This window comes from Aethalodelphis obliquidens, unplaced genomic scaffold (assembly GCF_003676395.1).
Source record: "Aethalodelphis obliquidens isolate GAN/ISIS:26980383/991018 unplaced genomic scaffold, ASM367639v1 scaffold2, whole genome shotgun sequence".
Taxonomy (NCBI): Eukaryota; Metazoa; Chordata; class Mammalia; order Artiodactyla; family Delphinidae; genus Aethalodelphis; species Aethalodelphis obliquidens.
In genome coordinates, this window is record NW_020837946.1 from 60,290,522 (window position 1) to 60,309,499 (window position 18,978).

Sequence of the window (18,978 nt, forward strand, 5' to 3'; positions counted from 1 at the left end):
GGAACAACAGTGGCATGAAACATCAAGGGCCACTTGCATGTCTCTGCTGCATACACATTGAGGAGGTTGTGTTATAAGTACTTCGGTGGGGCTGTGGCATTGCTTTGTTGTTGTCAGAGTAGCAGTTGGAGTGCAGCTGGGGACCTCATGTGCTAAGCTTTGACTGTATCCTGTAGGCTTGTGACTCTCAGATTTGGAGGTATTTTTAGCCTGGTAGTGTAGACATGTGTGCAGTCACAGAAGTTACAAGGTGCATCTTACTAGAGTGTCAGTTTACTCAAATCAAGGGGAAACAGCATTTTTATATTAGAATCAAGTATGACTGTATTATGGAGGGAATGGAATATTTATATGCCTTGCTTTGTGAGTTCCAAGCTACAGCCCCAGGCCTCCAAGGGCCCAGTTTCTTTATCCTACCTGTAGAGGTGCTTGTGTGAAGAACTTTGAAAAACTAGGCAAAACTAGTTTTAAGTCTTTAAACCTTATTTCTGTTATTACAAATACGATCAGATTTTAGAAAAATGGAAGGTTAGAGTAGGACAAGACTTGCATGCAGTGAAATTCGTTTAGAAGGCTGTTTAATAGTTAAAGTAGAAGTGTTGGTTTCTAAGTTCTTTGAATCCTGGGTTATTGTATTCATTTGTATTTTCTCATAGAATCTAGCACAGTGCATGAAAGTTACTATGAGTACTTTATATCTTGGAAAGATTTTGTATAATTTATCAATGGCAGATATCAGGGAACTTGTATACATTTTGTGCCTGGTCTCTTAAGAAAAGTCAAATGAACTGCTGAGTTACTGTGGACCATTCAGTCATTGGGTCTCTCAATAGTGATTAGACAGTAAGGCATATAAAAATTAATCATATTTAATCAGAATTCCTTCTTCAAATTTATTAAAGCTCTTTTAGAAACTTTTATTAGAGTATTTATTGTCATTAATTTGGCCTGAGACTTGCTTTCAGATATCCATATCTTTTCAGATGCTTCCTTTTGTGACTGTCTGCTCTGATCCATCCTACTTGTCTATCTTATTTGAAGCTTCATGTGGTTCTGCCAGAATCAGTTGTGTTGTTAAAGTGTGGTCAAGTGTAATCAAGTGTTTAAGTTGCCAGAGTGGGATAGATCAAAAATGGGTTTGGCTAGTAAAGAATCTAATACTGTTGAATAGTGTTTACTTAAAAAAAAACCCAAAAACTGTTTCTCTTTTGAAAAGGTAAATCTGTTCTATTTCAAATTTTAAAAACATCTTAAACTTCCTTTTTCCCCTCTCTCCTTGGAATAAATCAGATTGAGATTGGGTAGGAAATCTGATTCATAGAGTTAGGTCATAAAAATTATAAATATATGATAAATATATGTTTATGAAACATATAGATTATTTCTAAAAGCAGAGAAAGGTGGAATTTTCTAGAAACAGTGATTCTTTTTTCTTTTTTTAATTAATTAATTTTTTGGCTGCGTTGGCTCTTCATTGCTGCGCATGGGCTTTTTCTAGTTGCAGCGAGTGGGGGCTACTCTTTGTTGCGGTGCGCCGGCTTCTCATTTTGGTGGCTTCTTTTGGTGCGGAGCACGGGCTCTAGGTGTGTGGGCTTCAGTTGTTGCAGCACGCAGGCTCAGTAGTTGTGGCCTGTGGGCTCTAGAGCGCAGGCTCAGTAGTTGTGGCGCACGGGCTTAGTTGCTCTGCAGCATGTTGGATCTTCCCGGGCCAGGGCTCGAACCCGTGTCCCCTGAATCGGCAGGCGGATTCTTATCCACTGCGGCACCAGGGAAGCCCTAGAAACACAGTGATTCTTAACCTCCCGTTCTTGGATAGTCTTCAGAGTTTCCTGAACTTGCTGAAATATAATGCGAAATGAGTGAATTTGTATCTGCATTTTTCTGGGGAGAAATCACACGTTTTTCAAAAGGGTCTATGACTTCAAAAAGGTTATGAAGAACCTAGGGGCAAGACGGAAATAAAGACACAGACCTACTAGAGAATGGACTTGAGGATATGGGGAGGGGGAAGGGTAAGCTGGGACAAAGTGAGAGAGTGGCATGGACATATATACACTACCAAACATAAAATAGCTAGCTAGTGGGAAGCAGCCGCATAGCACAGGGAGATCAGCTTGGTGCTTTGTGACCACCTAGAGGGGTGGGATAGGGAGGGTGGGAGGGAGGGAGACACAAGAGGGAAGAGGTATGGGGACATATGTATACGTATAACTGATTCACTTTGTTATAAAGCAGAAACTAACACACCATTGTAAAGCAATTATACTCCAGTAAAGATGTTAAAAAAAAAGTTAAATATCATTGTTAAAGTTTCTTTAATACTTTTAAGAAAATCAGAGGCTTTGATAATGTTTAACTTATTCCAAGTAGCCAACCCTTCCTCATTTAACGTTTAAGGAAAATGAGCTCCAGAGAGGTTGATTGACTTCCCCAATAACACAAGATTAAGTTCTCTTAATTAAAAAAACTATTTTTTCCCCATTGTTCTGTTTCCCGCCCCTTTACCCAGGGCAATGATGAAAGGTTAGAATAGTTCAGTTGGTCCATCTTTTTTCCGGCTCCAAGAGGTATTCCTTGATTCTATTATACTTTTTGATGATGAGTCCTATAGATATATAACTTGAAATAGAATCACATAATATTGTTTATAATTACCCCAGACCAAATCTCAGTTAATACAACTAGCATAAACAAGTTTGAGTGATTTAGTTAAGTGTATCGGAAAAGGAGGTTTGGGAGTGGTCAAATGTGGCCCCATGCTCTGCCCTTACCCTCCATGTTTTCTTAGCATGTAAACTGCCCCCTTTCTCTTCTTCCCTGCTCCCTTTCCTCCAACAGATAGTAAAATAAGCAGGAGTGTTTCGATACAGGTGCTTGCTATGGAGAGCCATGTAGAAACAGCATTGTATAGTATAAATAGCATGATGGGTTGTCTAAAAGTAAAAGCCATTAGCCAAGCATTATTTGTGAGATTGTGGCTTAAACTTTGAAGTTCTGGCAGTATAATGAAAAGCAAAATGATTTTGTGCATTAATTGCAGATCTCAGGGACCATTATTGTGTGATTTAATCTAAAATATTTAGATTCTTGTTTGAAACTGTAACTTCTAGAACCATAGTTTCTATATTTAGCTCTAGTCAGAATTTCATCAGGAGGCCCTATTCTCCTATAATGTGGAAAACTCTAGTTTTCCTTCCTTTCTTTTTCACAAATGTTTTCCTTTAATATTCTACATGCATATAGAAAAACGTTTAATGAGGAAATCTTGGTTGTTTTAAAAATTACAAAATTATCATATTAATGTTGTGGAATTTTATTAGTTTCCATTTAGTAAATTAAAAAGGATCTCTTTAGGAAAATTTTAAAACATCAAATTAATAAAATATATTATTTCAAAGTTATAAAATGAATACATGTTCTTTGAAAAAAGTCAAACAGCAGGTAGGGTAAAAAGTGAAGGTGCCCCCTCATCCTTGTTAAAAGAAAACAAACTATGGGCTCCCCTGGTGGCGCAGTGGTTAAGAATCCACCTGCCAATGCAGGGGACATGGGTTTGAGCCCTGGTCCAGGAAGATCCCACATGCTGTGGAGCAGCTAAGCCCGTGCGCCACAACTACTGAGCCTGCGCTCTAGAGCCCGGGAGCCACAACTACTGAAACCCACGTGCCTAGAGCCCGTGCTCCACTACAAGAGAAGCCACCACAATGAGAAGCCCATGTGCCACAATGAAGACAACAGCAACTAGAGAAAAGTCCACGTGCAGCAAAGAAGACCCAACGCAGCCAAGAATAAATTTAAAAGAAAAGAAAAACTATTTATCAAAGTGTGAAGTAAGCAACGGTTTCTTCACTCCACAGTTAGTGGCTTGTGGTTTGCCTTTGTTTTGCTGAAGTCTTCATCGGATTCTTTTATAGATAGGAGAATCATGGCAGAATAAAGGAAAAAGAGCTTTAAAAATTATTCTGGAACATGTTTGCTTTATGTTGCCAGATAAGCAGACTGTTTCTTGCTTTCTGAAAAGTATTGTTACATTACAATGTGGTATAAAATGCCTGTGGACTAAAAATAGATAAGGAGCATATCAGAGAGAATAAGTGGCCTATCCCCACTCCCCATTTCCTCCCAATATTTTATTATGAAAAATTTCAAACATTCAGGAAAGTTGAAAGAATTTTACAGTGAATACCCTATATACCCACCACATGTATTCTACCATTAGCATCTTTCTCTACTTCTTTTCATGTATCTATCATCTATCTTTACATCAGTCCGTCTTATTTTTTTTTACACATTTCAAGTAAATTGCAGACACTGATACATTTCTTAAATATTTCAGCATGCATATTATTAACTAGAATTTAATATTTGTTTTGAGGTTTTTTTCTTTAGATGTAACATTTACACACAGTGAAAAATATAAATATTAAAGGTACATTTCCTGAGTTTTGGCAAACATGCACACCTGGGAAACCCCATGTGACTTATTATTTTTTATTGTATTAAAATATATATAACATAAAATTTACCATTTTAGCCATTTTTAAGTGTACAGTGCAGTGGCATTAAGTACATTCACATTGTTGTGCTATCGTCACCGCTGTTCATCTCCAGAGCTTTTTCATCATCCATACTGAAACTTCATACCCATTAAACAAGTCCCCATTCTCCCCCAACACCCAGTTCCTGGTAACCACTATTCTACTTTCTGTCTCTATGAATTTGTTCTAGGTACTTCACATCAGTGGGACAATACAATATTTGCTCTTTTTCATCTGGCTTATTTCACTTAGCATAATGTTTTAAAGATTCATTCACGTTGCAGGATGTATCAGAATTTCATTCCTTTTTAAGGGTGAATAATATGAAGTGACTTATTTTTAAGTTGCTTTTGTGTTTCTTAATTGACTTTTCTTTCTTTAAATAAATCACTGTATTAACAAAGGTAACTCTGAGTATTGAGGGTTGGCTGAGTATTATAATAATGTTCTACTTGCTGTAGGTACCAGATACCCTTTCTATTTTTCAACTATAACTTTAAATTTGGGATTGGGGGGCAGGATGGTGAACACTGGATTGAAGACAGGAGTTGAGTCTTCGACGTGGCCCACTGGGTTGCTGAATGTCTTTGAACAGATCACTTCTTCAGATTTTCTAAGGGTCCTTCTGACTCTAAATTTCATGAATATATGATTTGCCTTTTTGAATATACTGGTAGATAAAAATGTAGATATTTAATAAAGTCCATAGAATTTATATTTTAAACAAAATGGCACTTAGTTGGAAATCTACGCTGCCAGAGTCTCAAATCTGCAGGGGCAGGTGTAGATAACTGGCAAGCCCTGGTCTCTCTGAAGAAGGCAGCTTCTGCTAGGCTCCAGGAAGCTGGTGCTACTTGGAACCAGAAACCTGTTGCCCAAGTTCACAATTTATCAAGAGAAACCAGAAAACTGGATACTTTTGTGAAATCTTAGGATTTCCTAATGTTGGCAGCAAACCTAACTAAAAACATAATGCTTTACATGCTAAAGAAAACATATGTGTGGGCCAAATTCAGTCTGCCAGCCAACCACTTATGACCTTTGCTAGTTAAGGAAAAGGTCTTTGACCTCTTCTCATAAATACAGAAAGTTTTACTACTGAGCATGAAATATGCTTTAAAGCTACATATTCTGTATTTCAGGGTAATGGTACTTCTGATGTCTAATTCCTGAGACTTGTTTTAGAAAAACCAAGATGCTGGGCATTGTTCTTCCCTCCTATAATCAGCCTAGCTACTTTTAATTTTTATTTTTAAAATTAATGTTATGAGCAGAAGAAATAATGCTAATTCTTTATTATAAATATAAAAATTTCAAATGTTTCTGAATTACATAATGTAGAAAGTGAAAGTCTACTCTAACTCATTTCCTAGATCACTATTGTATTTGTGTTATACATTCTCATTGATCTTTAGTTTTGTTCAGAGCTTAAAACCACATATTGCTCATTGCTTTTTAGGAGTGTGTGCATAGTCATGATGATACCTGATATATTGTTACTTCTTTGTTTTTTACTACCCTACAATTTGTGTACTGATAATCATACTTTTGAGTTTTACTATATTTTTTAGTAATGCATAAGGTGTGTTATGACATGTGGCCTGATAAACAGTTTCGATTGTTCCTCCCAGGATTCATTAGGCACTCAAGCTCCTAATTTCACCAAGGATTCTTCAGCGTGGGCACAGTGAGGGCATAGTCTTCAGTGCCCTGAATACTACCACCACAAAGCCTTTCTTTCCCTCAAAAAAGGGTAAAGGCATAGTGTACATCATTGCTTTGGATATAATGTAATCTGTGTAATTTGAACATACTTCAAAGTGTTTTAAGTAATAGAAAATATAACTTTGAATGTAAAATATGTCTTAGATGAATGAGGGCATAAAATGAAAAGTAAAATGTAGTCACTTTCTTAATACTGTGCTGGAAAACAGGTATCTCTAAAAAGTCATGTATTCTAAATTGGGTGTATTCAAGAAGATTTATGAGTTCCTACCCTGAATCAAGCCTGTGCTCTGACAGGCCTACTTTCTAACGGAGAATTGGACTTTAAACAATGAGTTACATAATTACTTTAACAAGAATTCTGTGAGGGGCGCTAAAAAAGTACAGTACTGCTGTAAGGTGTGAAGGGGATGTGAAGTCATCTGGGGACTTTAAGATGATTCTCTTGAGGAAATGATATTTGAGATGAGCTATATAAAGACTGGGGTCGGGGCTTCCCTGGTGGCGCAGTAGTTGAGAATCTGCCTGCCAATGCAGGGGACACGGGTTCGAGCCCTGGTCTGGGAAGATCCCACATGCTGCGGAGCAACTGGGCCCGTGAGCCACAACTACTGAGCCTGCGCGTCTGGAGCCTGTGCTCCGCAACAAGAGAGGCCGCGATGGTGAGAGGCCCGTGCACCGCGATGAAGAGGGGCCCCCGCTTGCCGCAACTAGAGAAAGCTGTCGCACAGAAACGAAGGCCCAACACAGCCAAAAATAAATAAATAAATAAATATTTAAAAAAAAAAAAAAGACTGGGTGGAAATTTAATGGACGGAAGTTTGGAGATGGTGGGATCATTCCAAGGAAAATGAATTGCTGAATGATGGACCTGAGTGGAAGGAGCATGGATTGTTTTAGGAGCTTAAAATGAGTGGCCTGGAGTGCAGAGAGCAGGGAAGAGATATGGAGAAGTCAGATCCTGTGGGCCTAGAAGCTACATTAAGAATTAGGTCTGTTCCTTTGGATAGGGTGACTGTAAATGTATTGTCCGAATCAGCCCATTTGAGAGTAAAATGTGGCACTACTGGTGTGTGTGTGTATAATTACTTGGATATATACTGTTATATGTATTTCTTGGATATATACTGTCACTTGGATACTAGTCACTATCAGTAGCAGCAACATGGTATGAAATATTTGCAGCAAGATTTGTTGTGGAAGATGACTCTAAACTAGCATATGCCTACTCCATAAGATCACTGAAGGCAATTTCAGTGTAGTTTTGGCCACTGGCTAATTTCACAACCTTGAGTATTATAGGATGAAATAAGTTAGTTTTCTTCCTTTTGGTTTTGAATTTTCCTTTAAAAATTTTATTATTGACATTTCAAACATATATAAAACAAAGAGTAGTATAATAAATGCAATATACTCATCGCCCACTTTTTTTGAGGTTAGTTTGTGCTTTTATTTGCCAGTATAATTTAACCACAGTGGCCTGCAAACTTTTTTGATCTAAAAAGTACATTTTACATCCCAGTCCAACAAACACACACACATATATAATATGTATACATATATAAAAGTGTAACAAAAGTTTTGCCAAAAATGTCTACCCTGAGTGTTAATTCTTTTTTAAGACTTTTTTTTTTTAACCAAGGATAAACTGCACTGACACATCATAATCACCAAGGTCCCCAGTTCATCTTAGGGTTCACTTTAATGAAGTAAATACACCCACTTTTAATAATTATTAAGATAATTATTAAATTTGTTTCACTTATACCTCCATCCATTCCTCCATCCTCTGGAGTATTTTGAAGCAAATTCCAGGTGACATATTTCATCTGTAAATATCTCAGTGTGTATTTCTAGAAGATAAGAAAAATTACCAAAAACCAACCAAAACCTCCTCAAAAGCATTGATGTCTTAATATCATCAAGCATTTGTGTTGTAACAGTATTTCCATTTCCTGATTTTTTTATAAACTAAAAAAAATTTTTTTTACTTTGCTTTAATCAGAATCCAAATAAGATCTGTATCTTTGTAATTAATTGCTACATCTCTTAGGTCTTTAATGAGGTTCTCCTCCATATCTTCTTTAAAAGTTCTTTTTTTTTTTTTTTTGCATATACAGAATGTTCACTCTGTAGTTTCCCACAGTCTGCATTTTTGCTGATTGTGTTTCTGTGGTAATGTTTAATTTGAGATGTTCCTTTGTCCTTTGTATTTTTCTGTAAATTGTTGATTACATCTAAAGTGGTTCTCGGTGGGGCAGGTGCTATTGGCATCTAGTGGGCAGAGGCCAGTGATGCTGCTAATCATGATACAATGCACAGGAGGCCCCCACAGCAAAGAGTTATCCAGCTTCAAATGGCACGATTGAGGGCCAAGCTTTAGAAACTCTGATCTAGAGACTTGATCAGATTCAGGTTCAATTATTTTCAGTCTAGTCTCTTTCTTCTTGCCATGTTAGAGGCTACTGATTATTGCCCAGGTCCATTAATGAGTTAAGGGTTTACAAAACGGTAACATTCTATCATTCCTTCTTTCTTTCTTTTCTGGAATACCACTATAAAGAGACACTTCCCGTCATCAGTTATTTGGTTACCCTGAGCTACAATTCATACTGTAAAGGCAGGTTACCAGCCAATAATATTTTATATTTTATTCCAGGTTGATCTCCTATCAAGAGTTTTTGGCATTTGAATCTGTTTTATGTGCTCCAGATTCCATGTTCATAGTGGCTTTCCAATTGTTTGACAAGAGTGGAAATGGAGAGGTGACATTTGGTAAGAAAAAAAAAAGATTATATGTTTAAGTGAAGTTAGTGAGGCTGGTTCAGTTTTTAATTGCTAAATTTAGTAACTGCATATAGATTGCTGCTTATTTTAAGAGCTAGTCAAAAAATGAAGTATTAATTTCCTAAAAGGATTTACATAGATAAAATAAAAATGGCTTTATTTTCTTTTAAGCATTAGACTATTGCAAAAAATTAAGGAATTTAGGAATGTTGTTACCTCAACTCATTGACTCTCTGACACTTTTACATTCCTAAAGTAGGTGGTGTAAACTTATCTTGTTCTGGGCCAGCCTGGGCAACATTTTTTATGAAACAGACTGAACAACGTGGAGTAATCATCTCATACCTTCAGGAATTTTTGGGTAGAGAGTTCAGAGCTTCTCTGGAGCATCTTTGGAAAATTGCTGCTATGTCATTTTAACACCTAAGAATGGAACGGAAGGAGGGAGTTAAGGCAAGAATAGTTAGCATTCTCTGAACCCCCATTTTAGATTTTTGGTTTTAGGCAACAAGGCTAGAATATTAAAGTTGCCATTTGAATTGGATGTAGAAATCAATTTAAATCCTTTGGTAGGCACATAGTCTAGCACATTGTGGATGTCTCAAAGCATACAAGCTAGGATTTCTATCTATAGCTATGTATTAGTTTTTTGAAGAGGCTTACTTGCAGAAATTAGTATGTGTTTAGTAAGAGTATCAGCTAATTTTTTCCTGCAAGAGGCTTTTCAATAAAAATAATGTAGTGTTATCAAGGACCTAGAGCACTCCTCCCTTTTTTTAAAAATATTTGGATTTTTTTTATTGTGGTAAAACAACACCTAACATAAACCTTAGCATCTTAACCATTTGTAAGCGTACAGTTCAGTAGTGTTAAGTATATTCACACTGTAATGAAACAGATCTCCAGAACTTTTTCATCTTGTAAACCTCAACTTGAACTCCGTTAGTGGTGTGAATGGGAATCAATATGTGGTAGGGAAACTCTTGAAAATCAGGCTTCCCCTGAGCCACAGTGCTAAATATTTATTCACTGTAGTGTTGGTTATAAAACAAATATCCTCTAGTTAAACCCAGAGGAAGATGTATCGCTGCTATGGTGAGAATGGTGAGAAAATACAGGTATTTGAAAGGACCAGTGCGCCTTTGCTGTCATCTTAGTGGGCACATGTTCTAGCTTGGCATTGATTGTTTCCTTCTTTCTGCCCACTGACTCAGTTGTCTTCTGTTATCAGAAGATTTTCCCAAATAAATACCTATGCAGAGCTCTTCAGGTGTCTGTGTTTATCTTGGCATTCTCTCTGCTTTGGAGCAAGCTCTGGCCATTCTGCCTCCTAAAGAATGTTGATTTTCCTCAGAAACACCCAGATTTTATAGTTTAAAGCATAAAGCCTTTATCATCTCATCATTCAGCATTAACCCTGTACTGCTGATAATGCTGCATTTTCTATTTTCAGTAAGTATCACACATGCTCATATACCTTATTTCCAAATGTGATGCACAGATGCTTGGGAAATAACTTGATATAAATATCTGCCTTAGTGACAGTATACCCGTGCTTCTGTCATGTGTCCATTTCTTAAGAATTAGATTTCCCAAAACCAAATTCTATTTTTTTTTGGTCCCCTTTACCTTGGTATCATGATTCTTTGGGCCTCCTCCATTTGATTGCTTTTTCCAATTTCTATTTTAAAAATAAGTCACTCAAGTCAGTTTATTCAACAGACTAACAATAGAGACTCATGCCATTGTTGATTAGCAGATTAAAATGTGTAGGAAGTAGCTGAATGGTTTATACACACATTATTTCATGCAGATGAAAGCTTGTAGTTATTAGACTCCAACTTTAGCGTTTTATAGATCTTTTGTTTTTCCCTCAGACTACGATTTATGAGTTAAAATTTCAAGAAAATATAATTAGGATTAAAAGCAGAACAAATCAGTTTTAGTTTTTATAGCACCTGTTCTGAACTGAAGAGCATATAAACCCTCCAGAATCCTTCATTCTGCTGCTCCATAATCTAGAGTTAGGAAGATTCTTATGGAATGAGAAAAAATTGAGCTCCCTTTCGACGTTGTTCCTGTGGTCCCTGGCTAACTGGATGGTTCTCTTGAGGGTGCTCACCTATTTGCTGGGGACCTTGACCATTTCCCCTCCCTGCCCTACATCCCAAATTCTGAGGATTCATTTTTAGACAAACTTTCTTAACTAAAATGAAAAAAATCATAATGAAGGAGAGAAATTTTAATTTTATATTCTTAAGAAAAGAAGAAAAGCATTGAAACTGTTACAGATGCCATTTAACAAAATTTCTAAGGCCCACTCATTTCAGGCTGTATTCGAGACTACAGAATTTCAACATAAGGAAATAATTAACTTGGAGTTTGTTTTAATAGGATTTTGGATCTATGATAAAGGTCAGTTTTCATGTTTGTACTCACTTAATAAAATGAATTGTGCTTATGTATTTATAGACGTATGTTTAGGTAAAAGGAAAATTTAGATCCATTCTAACTCTAAATCCTTTTCATCAGATGGCCTTATGTTTTCTAGTTTGGAGCGTATTTAAAGTATAGATTTTTCTTGTGCACGTCAGGAGAGAAAGGCGGGAGAGAATATTGGATGCAAGGTGTAATGGAGTGGGGAAAGACTATTACGCCGTCAGTATATCTCATGGACTATGACGATGATGTTATCTGTGTACTTGTGTATATTCTCATCTATGCTTTTTTTTTAGATATGCTTTTTATACACATCAAATTGTGTACTTAAATTGTGTGTATCTTTGCAAATATTTATATATATCAGTATTGAACAACATTTACTTGAATGCTGGACAAGTTTTTTTTTTTTTAATTAGAGATACCTCTGCTCTGGGCGAGAGGACTTACATTGAGACCTTGGTCATCCATTTTAGAATGTACAAGCTCAAGAGAGGGTTTTGGAGTTTTTAAAAGAGTGAATAAAATCATCAGTTGTTTCTTCTTTGGTGTTCTTTTAGTAAAACTTCTAATGCATGCTGTGGATGATTACTTAATGGCTTGTATATCTGTTTCTGCCTGGTGGCATGAGCCTTATAGGGGCCATTGCATGACCGGTGTGTGCTAGATATTGTGTAAACTTGCCTTGGTCTCACTGTTGTCCACTAGTGTACTGGATATTCTGCTCAATAGAATTAGATTGACGTACCCTAGATAACCAGCTATTCTACATTGTGTTGTCAATAGTTGCCATGCATTTGTCCCAAGTTAAAAAAAAAACAAAAACCCTATTGCTTTAACAAGGATGTAATCATTCTAAAAAAAAACCCCAACAACACTCTTACCTATTAACTAATAAATGTTATATATTCTAAATTTTCTATTAAAAATCTCATCAACATTGTGTTCCAAAGTGTTTGCCTGGGAATGGGAGCTCTCTGAAGAAAACTTTTCCAGGGGCACATCTTTACCCCGACTGTAGAACCCTCAAAAAGTAGGAATTCCTTTCGATTTTGTACCCTGTTTGACCATCATTATGTATAACAAATAAAAATGTGTTCCATTTGTGCCTCTAAAACAGACTCTTTTTCTCTAAAGGAGGGAATAATCTGATTGGGCTGTTTTAGGCATGACCACTGCTATTGTTAAAAAGAGTTAGGAGATGGAAGTCTAGATATGAAAAATGTCATATCCTCTCTCAGTGGAAGCAAAGCTATAGACATGGTATAATATGAAATTCTAATGGTAATAAATGCCTAGTTTAACTTGGTAAGAATGAGAGCTTCACTTGGGTGTTCAAATTAAATCAGGAAGACTTTTTGAGACTCCTTTCAGGTATCGCAGAGAAGGTCACATTAATATTCAAGGCTATAGAGTAGGTTAGAATTTGAGGTAAAAAGAGAACATGGTTTTACTTGTTTTTATGCCATTTGGTGATAGATTGTTGAAGCATCTAACTTCTGTAGTAATAGATGCTCTTTAAATGTAAACTCATTTTTCCTGAGAAGTGGACCTTTACATATATTTGGCAGCAGGACTACTCTGTTGACTGATTGTACAGTAATCCCTTTTGGAGGTAGGTAAAGGGTTAATAGAAATACTTTTCCCTCAGTAAAACAGAGGAGGTCACCCCGGAAACTAATGAGCCACCTGGAAATAGAACCTAGAAGTCTGGCCTGACATGCTGGGTTGGCTGGGACTTCTACAAGCTCCTGTTGTTGATCTTTTTGTTGTTGTTTGTTTTCCTTTTTTTTCTTTTTTAGTTTCTTAGTCGTTCCTCTTCTTTCCCCCCAAGTTTTCCCTCACTGAGAAACTCTTTACTTCTGCAAGTCTTGCCATTGTTTTTGTTCAGTTATACACAAGGATATTCATTGTTCCTGGCGGGAGTCCTTCTAAAAGCCTCTCTGACTTCACTTTAAGAACTGTGCAGGTGAAACTCAGCTATTAAGGAATTTTTTTTCCCCTGACAATAAAAATGTTTGATCTCAAGCCTATAAGTTGGAAGGAGTGGCTCCTGCTGGGCTGGAATCCTTGGAATCAGTATGTCGTTGGGCTGATGGTAGGTGGGCTGTGTCACAGGGCTGATGGCTTGTATACCTACAGGAGGAGTTCTCTGGCCACACCGTTGGTACAGCAGCTCCTTCCAGGCTCATTCATGGAACAGGCATGGCGGCAGTCTTGGAGAAGAGTGCCAGCCCCGGTCAGAGGTAATTTTGTACTGCAGAAAGGTGAACAAGACCAGTAGGAAGCTCCCATAAGGACCAGGGGAGGGATGAGGGTGGATGAGATGGGGAGACACAGTGTGGGCTGCTGGGAAAATTAAAACCTCTGTTAAGACATATTTACATAATATATATGCTTCGATGTATTTCATCTAGTGCAATCATCATAAGTGACTGATACAGCTAAACTGACTAATGTTATATGTCTGTGAACATTTTTACTTAATCACAGTTGTCACCATTACCTGCCCTCCTGACAACTCATTGTGCTCCTCTCCTTTAAGCAAAGAGAACATAATGACAGGCTACTTTTGTATCTGGCCCCATTTCCCTTTTCAGAGGAATTATAAACCATCTCTTTCATGAGCCCATGCTCTGCAGGAAGTGAAAAAGTGGTCTTTTGTTTTCTATATGTCAGAAAACAAATGGATTCCTATTTCCCCTTAGCAGTGCCAACCTAGTATAAAACACTCGATCATGATCTTGTTGCCAATAAGATGTGACTATCATATCCCTTTCATCCAAGCCAGAACTGTGGCCACTGAAATAGTACTCCTTGGAGAGCTAAAGACCCTTGTTTGCCACTGGAAAGACGGGATTCTCTCTGGGGGGAAACTTGCTATGTAGTTTCAGTTAGATATATTGGGTATATTTGAGATTATTGGTGCTCCCTTTCATGTCGTACAGAAGCTGATAAAACTGGGTAAGATAAGAAGATCATCAGCTCTTTGGGCTATTGCCTCACACAAGTATAAGCTCTCCAGTTCTGGAGCTTTTGTATAACTTTTTTTTTTTTAAATAAGCATATCCTGGTAAAAGTAAAGCGGTAATTATGAATTTGACTTCAAAACAATAGTTGTACTAATTATTTCTGTAAGCTTCCTGATTTAGCCTTAGGCAGTTGGTAGTGGAAATAATAACAGAAGGGAAGTGGAATATCAAGAGGTGCCAAAGTAGGTTTGAAATTTTGTAGCCTGTGACATGGCTAAAATAATTAAAAGTGTCTGGGGGTAGTTAATAAACAACAGCAGATAATAATGGTCATAATAAAACCATATACAAAGCTGTCAACTGACCACTTTGGGTGAAGGGAGAAATGTTTAAACAAATATTCATGGAAAATGACACTTCTATATTTGGGGAAATTATTATGAGTAATTTAAGCCATCATTTTAATTGTTTCAAAGGTATTGTAAGATTTTATTTAAAGGTTGCTAAGTAGTTTACAAAATAGGATTTTAGTTAAAAGTTTTTATTTTAGAGCTATTTTTCTGAATGTAAATTATACATTGTAATTTTGGTTTATAAATATCCTTTTTGTGATAATAGAAGACAATTTTCATGGTTCATTAAATTTTCATAAGTTTGAAAGCTTTTGAATCTTTGGCTTTATTTGATATAGTTTCGCACTTGAGATTCTGATATTTTCCAGTCATACAAAGGGAATTCAGTTTTATTCCACTGTTATATAAAACTTATTTAGGTAGCAATACGTATATTTCCTATTAAATAGTTGAGTTTTGGGAGTTGTGACCTTTAAAATAAAGGTTATAAAATAACTCATTCCCTTTAATAATTTATCTTAATGTTACTTAAATATATGTAGTAATTTAAGTTATCCTAATATGCTTTCCATTAATTTCTTCATATTCCCTTAGTTTAACACTTAAAATAAGAAATCAAATTAATTAATTTGGAAAGAGAAGCAACTAATTAATTGAATTAGGATCCTAAAAAAATCTTTGCTAAACGGCCATAATACTTTTAACTCTAAATAGTTTTTTGCCATCCTTATTATTTTAATTATTTTGTAAACTTTAACATATCTTACAACTTGTTGAAGTTTCATATAGATTCAAGGGTAATCCTTTGTGTTGGTTAGGATCCCATGACTTGCTGTATTGCATTAATTCTTTGCTTTCAGAAACAAAAACTCATATATTTAATTTGTGTTTATGGAAGATGAAAATAATTGACATGATTTGAAAACTCTGAAATACTGTTGCTATTTAGGCCAGAAATAAATGCTACATTCCATTTGAAAGAAAAGATGAGAATCCCATCTCCCCAGTGACATCCAATGCCGCCTTCCAACTGACTAATCACTGTGCCCTATTCAGAGCTGTCATGTTGAGTCCAGACTGGTAGGATTTCCAGTTCAGGATTCTTACACTCCCTACTGCTCCCCCAGCATAGCAATGCTTTTATCAAAAAAAAAAAAAAAAAAGTATATTAAAACTAAAGGGAATCCATTAAACCATTTACAATATGAGATTTATATCTTACTCAAAGAATTTGCAGAAATTAGATAAAATAGCATAGTTGGAGATTATAAAACATTAAGCTTGTATTTACTAATTTTTTAGTATAATTGATAGCTATAGATAGTAAAATCCTTTCACTAATATAATTGGCTTAAATTTGAAAATAATTTTGTTAAGACATCAGTAAAACGGGCTTCCTGCTTTCTTAACTTTGTTAACGATTTTTTTTTTTTGGCATGAGCTTCTAAATTAGTCTATCCAGTCTATGCTTGTTAAAGTACCAGTCATTTGTGAATTGACTTTCATAGTAAGTGTAGAACGGTGTAAGAAAGTGAATGACTTTGTTAGTGCATGAAGACAAGCTGTCAGAGGGTTTTGGTTGTATATTACACAGTGTGACTGGTTCCTATCTAAAAGTTAGTATACTGTGTTTAGTCCTTCTTTACTTAAAAGTGAATCACTAATTTCACTTATCTTAAAATATTTTAATAGCTGAGACTAATAATCATGGTTTTTATGGGGATCTTGTAGCTTTGTGTCAAGACCATATTTTTGACAATATCAGAAGCTTTTAATAAGGTGCTTGCTGCTGAGCTAATGATATGCTTTTGATAGTATTTCTTATACCTATCTTCAATAGACATATTCAGGCTAGTGTGAATGTAATAATCAAGCCTCAATCAAGCCATACTTAGTATGACAAATATTGCATTATACTGTAATTTAGGTATTCATGCTTCTGATAAAGGGCTTAATTCGACTCCTTGAGGAACCGGGAAAACACTATTGATTTTATACTGGAATGCAAAGTAGCAGCCATTTATAATGCAAGATATAAATCACTTTCTAATTAAAATTAAATCAAGAGAAATTAAGAATCTCATGGCCTTATATGTAATGGTACACAATCTTAACTGTAAAATTATATTTTGTATCAATTGTGCTCCTGTGCATGGGTTTCTGAGCACAAAAAATTTTGCAGCTAATGTTAGTAGAAACAGATAATATTGACTTTTAAAATTTCTCTTAATTTCTTTCTGTAGGAACATTGCAGTGGACTAAACTACTTATTCCAGATATAATTTATTTATTTTTGTTTTCCCTTTCAAGAAAATGTCAAAGAAATTTTTGGGCAGACTACTATTCATCACCATATCCCTTTTAACTGGGACTGTGAATTTATCCGGCTGCATTTTGGGCATAATCGGAAGAAGCATCTTAACTACACAGAATTCACACAATTTCTTCAGGTGAGCTTAGTTTTTCATAACCAGCGTAAATATATACCATTCCTCCTCCATCTCCTTCCCTTTTAGCTTTATTAGGTTTATTACAAAAAATAGCAATCCTCTGTGGCATTTCACCCCCATTTTTCATTTCTCACTCCCAGAGGCAACTTATTTAAATTCTCGTAATTGTTTCTTTCGGTGTTTACTTTCATAGCTTTAAATAATAAACATGTGCTGGCACTTGTACTTTTTAATTTTTCACTTTTAGGTATTTTTTATTTAATTTGAACTATGGAAGATTAGGAGCTAGCTTTTTCACCTTTCCCTCTCTATCACAGACTTGGACATTTTCTGTCCCCTCCCTCCATATAATTATGTCATGATTCTGCTTAGATCGGTAATCATATTTGAATCACCACAACTTTGTAAACACTGTGCATGACTAAAATGATTTTCTTAGCGATTCTAATTTTTATTATTTCATTTTCTGTATATTAATGCCAATTCATTCTCAGACTTGGCCTCAGTTACTAAAATCTCATTTTAATATGTTTAAAACAGAGTAGGTGTTTGGTCAATTTCATCCTCTTGGAGCAATCCAGGAGCTTGCTTTCTTTTTAAAAAAATTTGAGGTAAAGTTCAATTAACATAAAATTAACCATGTGAAAATGCACAATTTAGTACATTCACAGTGTTGTGCAACCACCAGCTCTAATTCTGAAACCTTTTCATTACCCCAGACGAAAACCCTGTACCAGTTAAACAGTCACACCCCATTCTTTTTTTTTTTTTTTTTTTTGCTGTACGTGGGCCTCTCCCTGTTGTGGTCTCCACGGAGCACAGGCTCCGGACGCGCAGGCTCAGCGGACATGGCTCACGGGCCCAGCCGCTCCGCGGCATGTGGGATCTTCCTGGACCGGGGCACAAACCCACGTCCCCTGCATCGGCAGGCAGACGCTCAACCACTGTGCCACCAGGGAAGCCCTAACACCCCATTCTTGCCTTTCCTTAGCTCCAGTTTACTTTCTGTCTATGGATTTACCTATTCTGGATATTTCATATCAGAGGAATTATACAATATGAATTTTTGTGTCTGGCTTTTTCTTAGCATAGTGTTTTCAAGGATTATCTGTGTGTAGCATATATTAGTCCTTCATTCCTTTTTATGGCTGAATAATATTCCATTGTATGGATATATCATATTTTGTCTGTCCGTTCATTAGTTGATGGACACTTGGGTTGTTCTTGCCTTTTGGCTGTTATGAATAGTGCTGCTATGAACATTGGTATACATGTATGCTTTTGAATACCTGTTTTCAAATCTTTTTTTTTTTTTTTTTTGGTACGCGGGCCTCTCACTGTTGTGGCCTCTCCCGCTGCGGAGCACAGGCTCTGGACGCGCAGGCTCAGCGGCCACGGCCCACGGGCCCAGCCGCTCCGCGGCATGTGGGATCTTCCCGGACCGGGGCACGAACCCGTGTCCCCTGCATTGGCAGGTGGACTCTCAACCACTGCACCACCAGGGAAGCCCTCAAATCTTTTGAGTATATCCCTAAGGTGTGAGATTACTGGGTCATAACTTTTTAACTTTTTGAGGAACTGCCAGACTGTTTTCCACAGCCCCTACACCATTTTCCTGGAACTGTCTGATACTGGACTTTGTACTTACTACATAGCTGTCAGCTTGTGATCTCCCTTCACCTTCATCCTGGGGACTCCATCTGCTTTTCTGTTA

General features: G+C 36.5%; 1 protein-coding gene across 2 annotated transcripts in view; it reads left to right on the plus strand.

Annotated features, from left to right (window-relative positions):
* The window catches only part of SLC25A12 (solute carrier family 25 member 12), a 91,377-nt gene that overhangs the window by 19,918 nt on the left and 52,481 nt on the right, over positions 1-18,978 (plus strand). The window contains exons 4-5 of one of the 2 annotated variants that reach the window (XM_027128293.1): positions 8,923-9,038; positions 17,125-17,264. In XM_027128293.1, the coding sequence (XP_026984094.1) occupies positions 8,923-9,038; positions 17,125-17,264 (256 nt within the window). Of the gene's footprint in view, positions 1-8,922; positions 9,039-9,178; positions 13,736-17,124; positions 17,265-18,978 lie in introns of those variants that run through there. The other variant, XM_027128304.1, reaches the window with a different exon arrangement.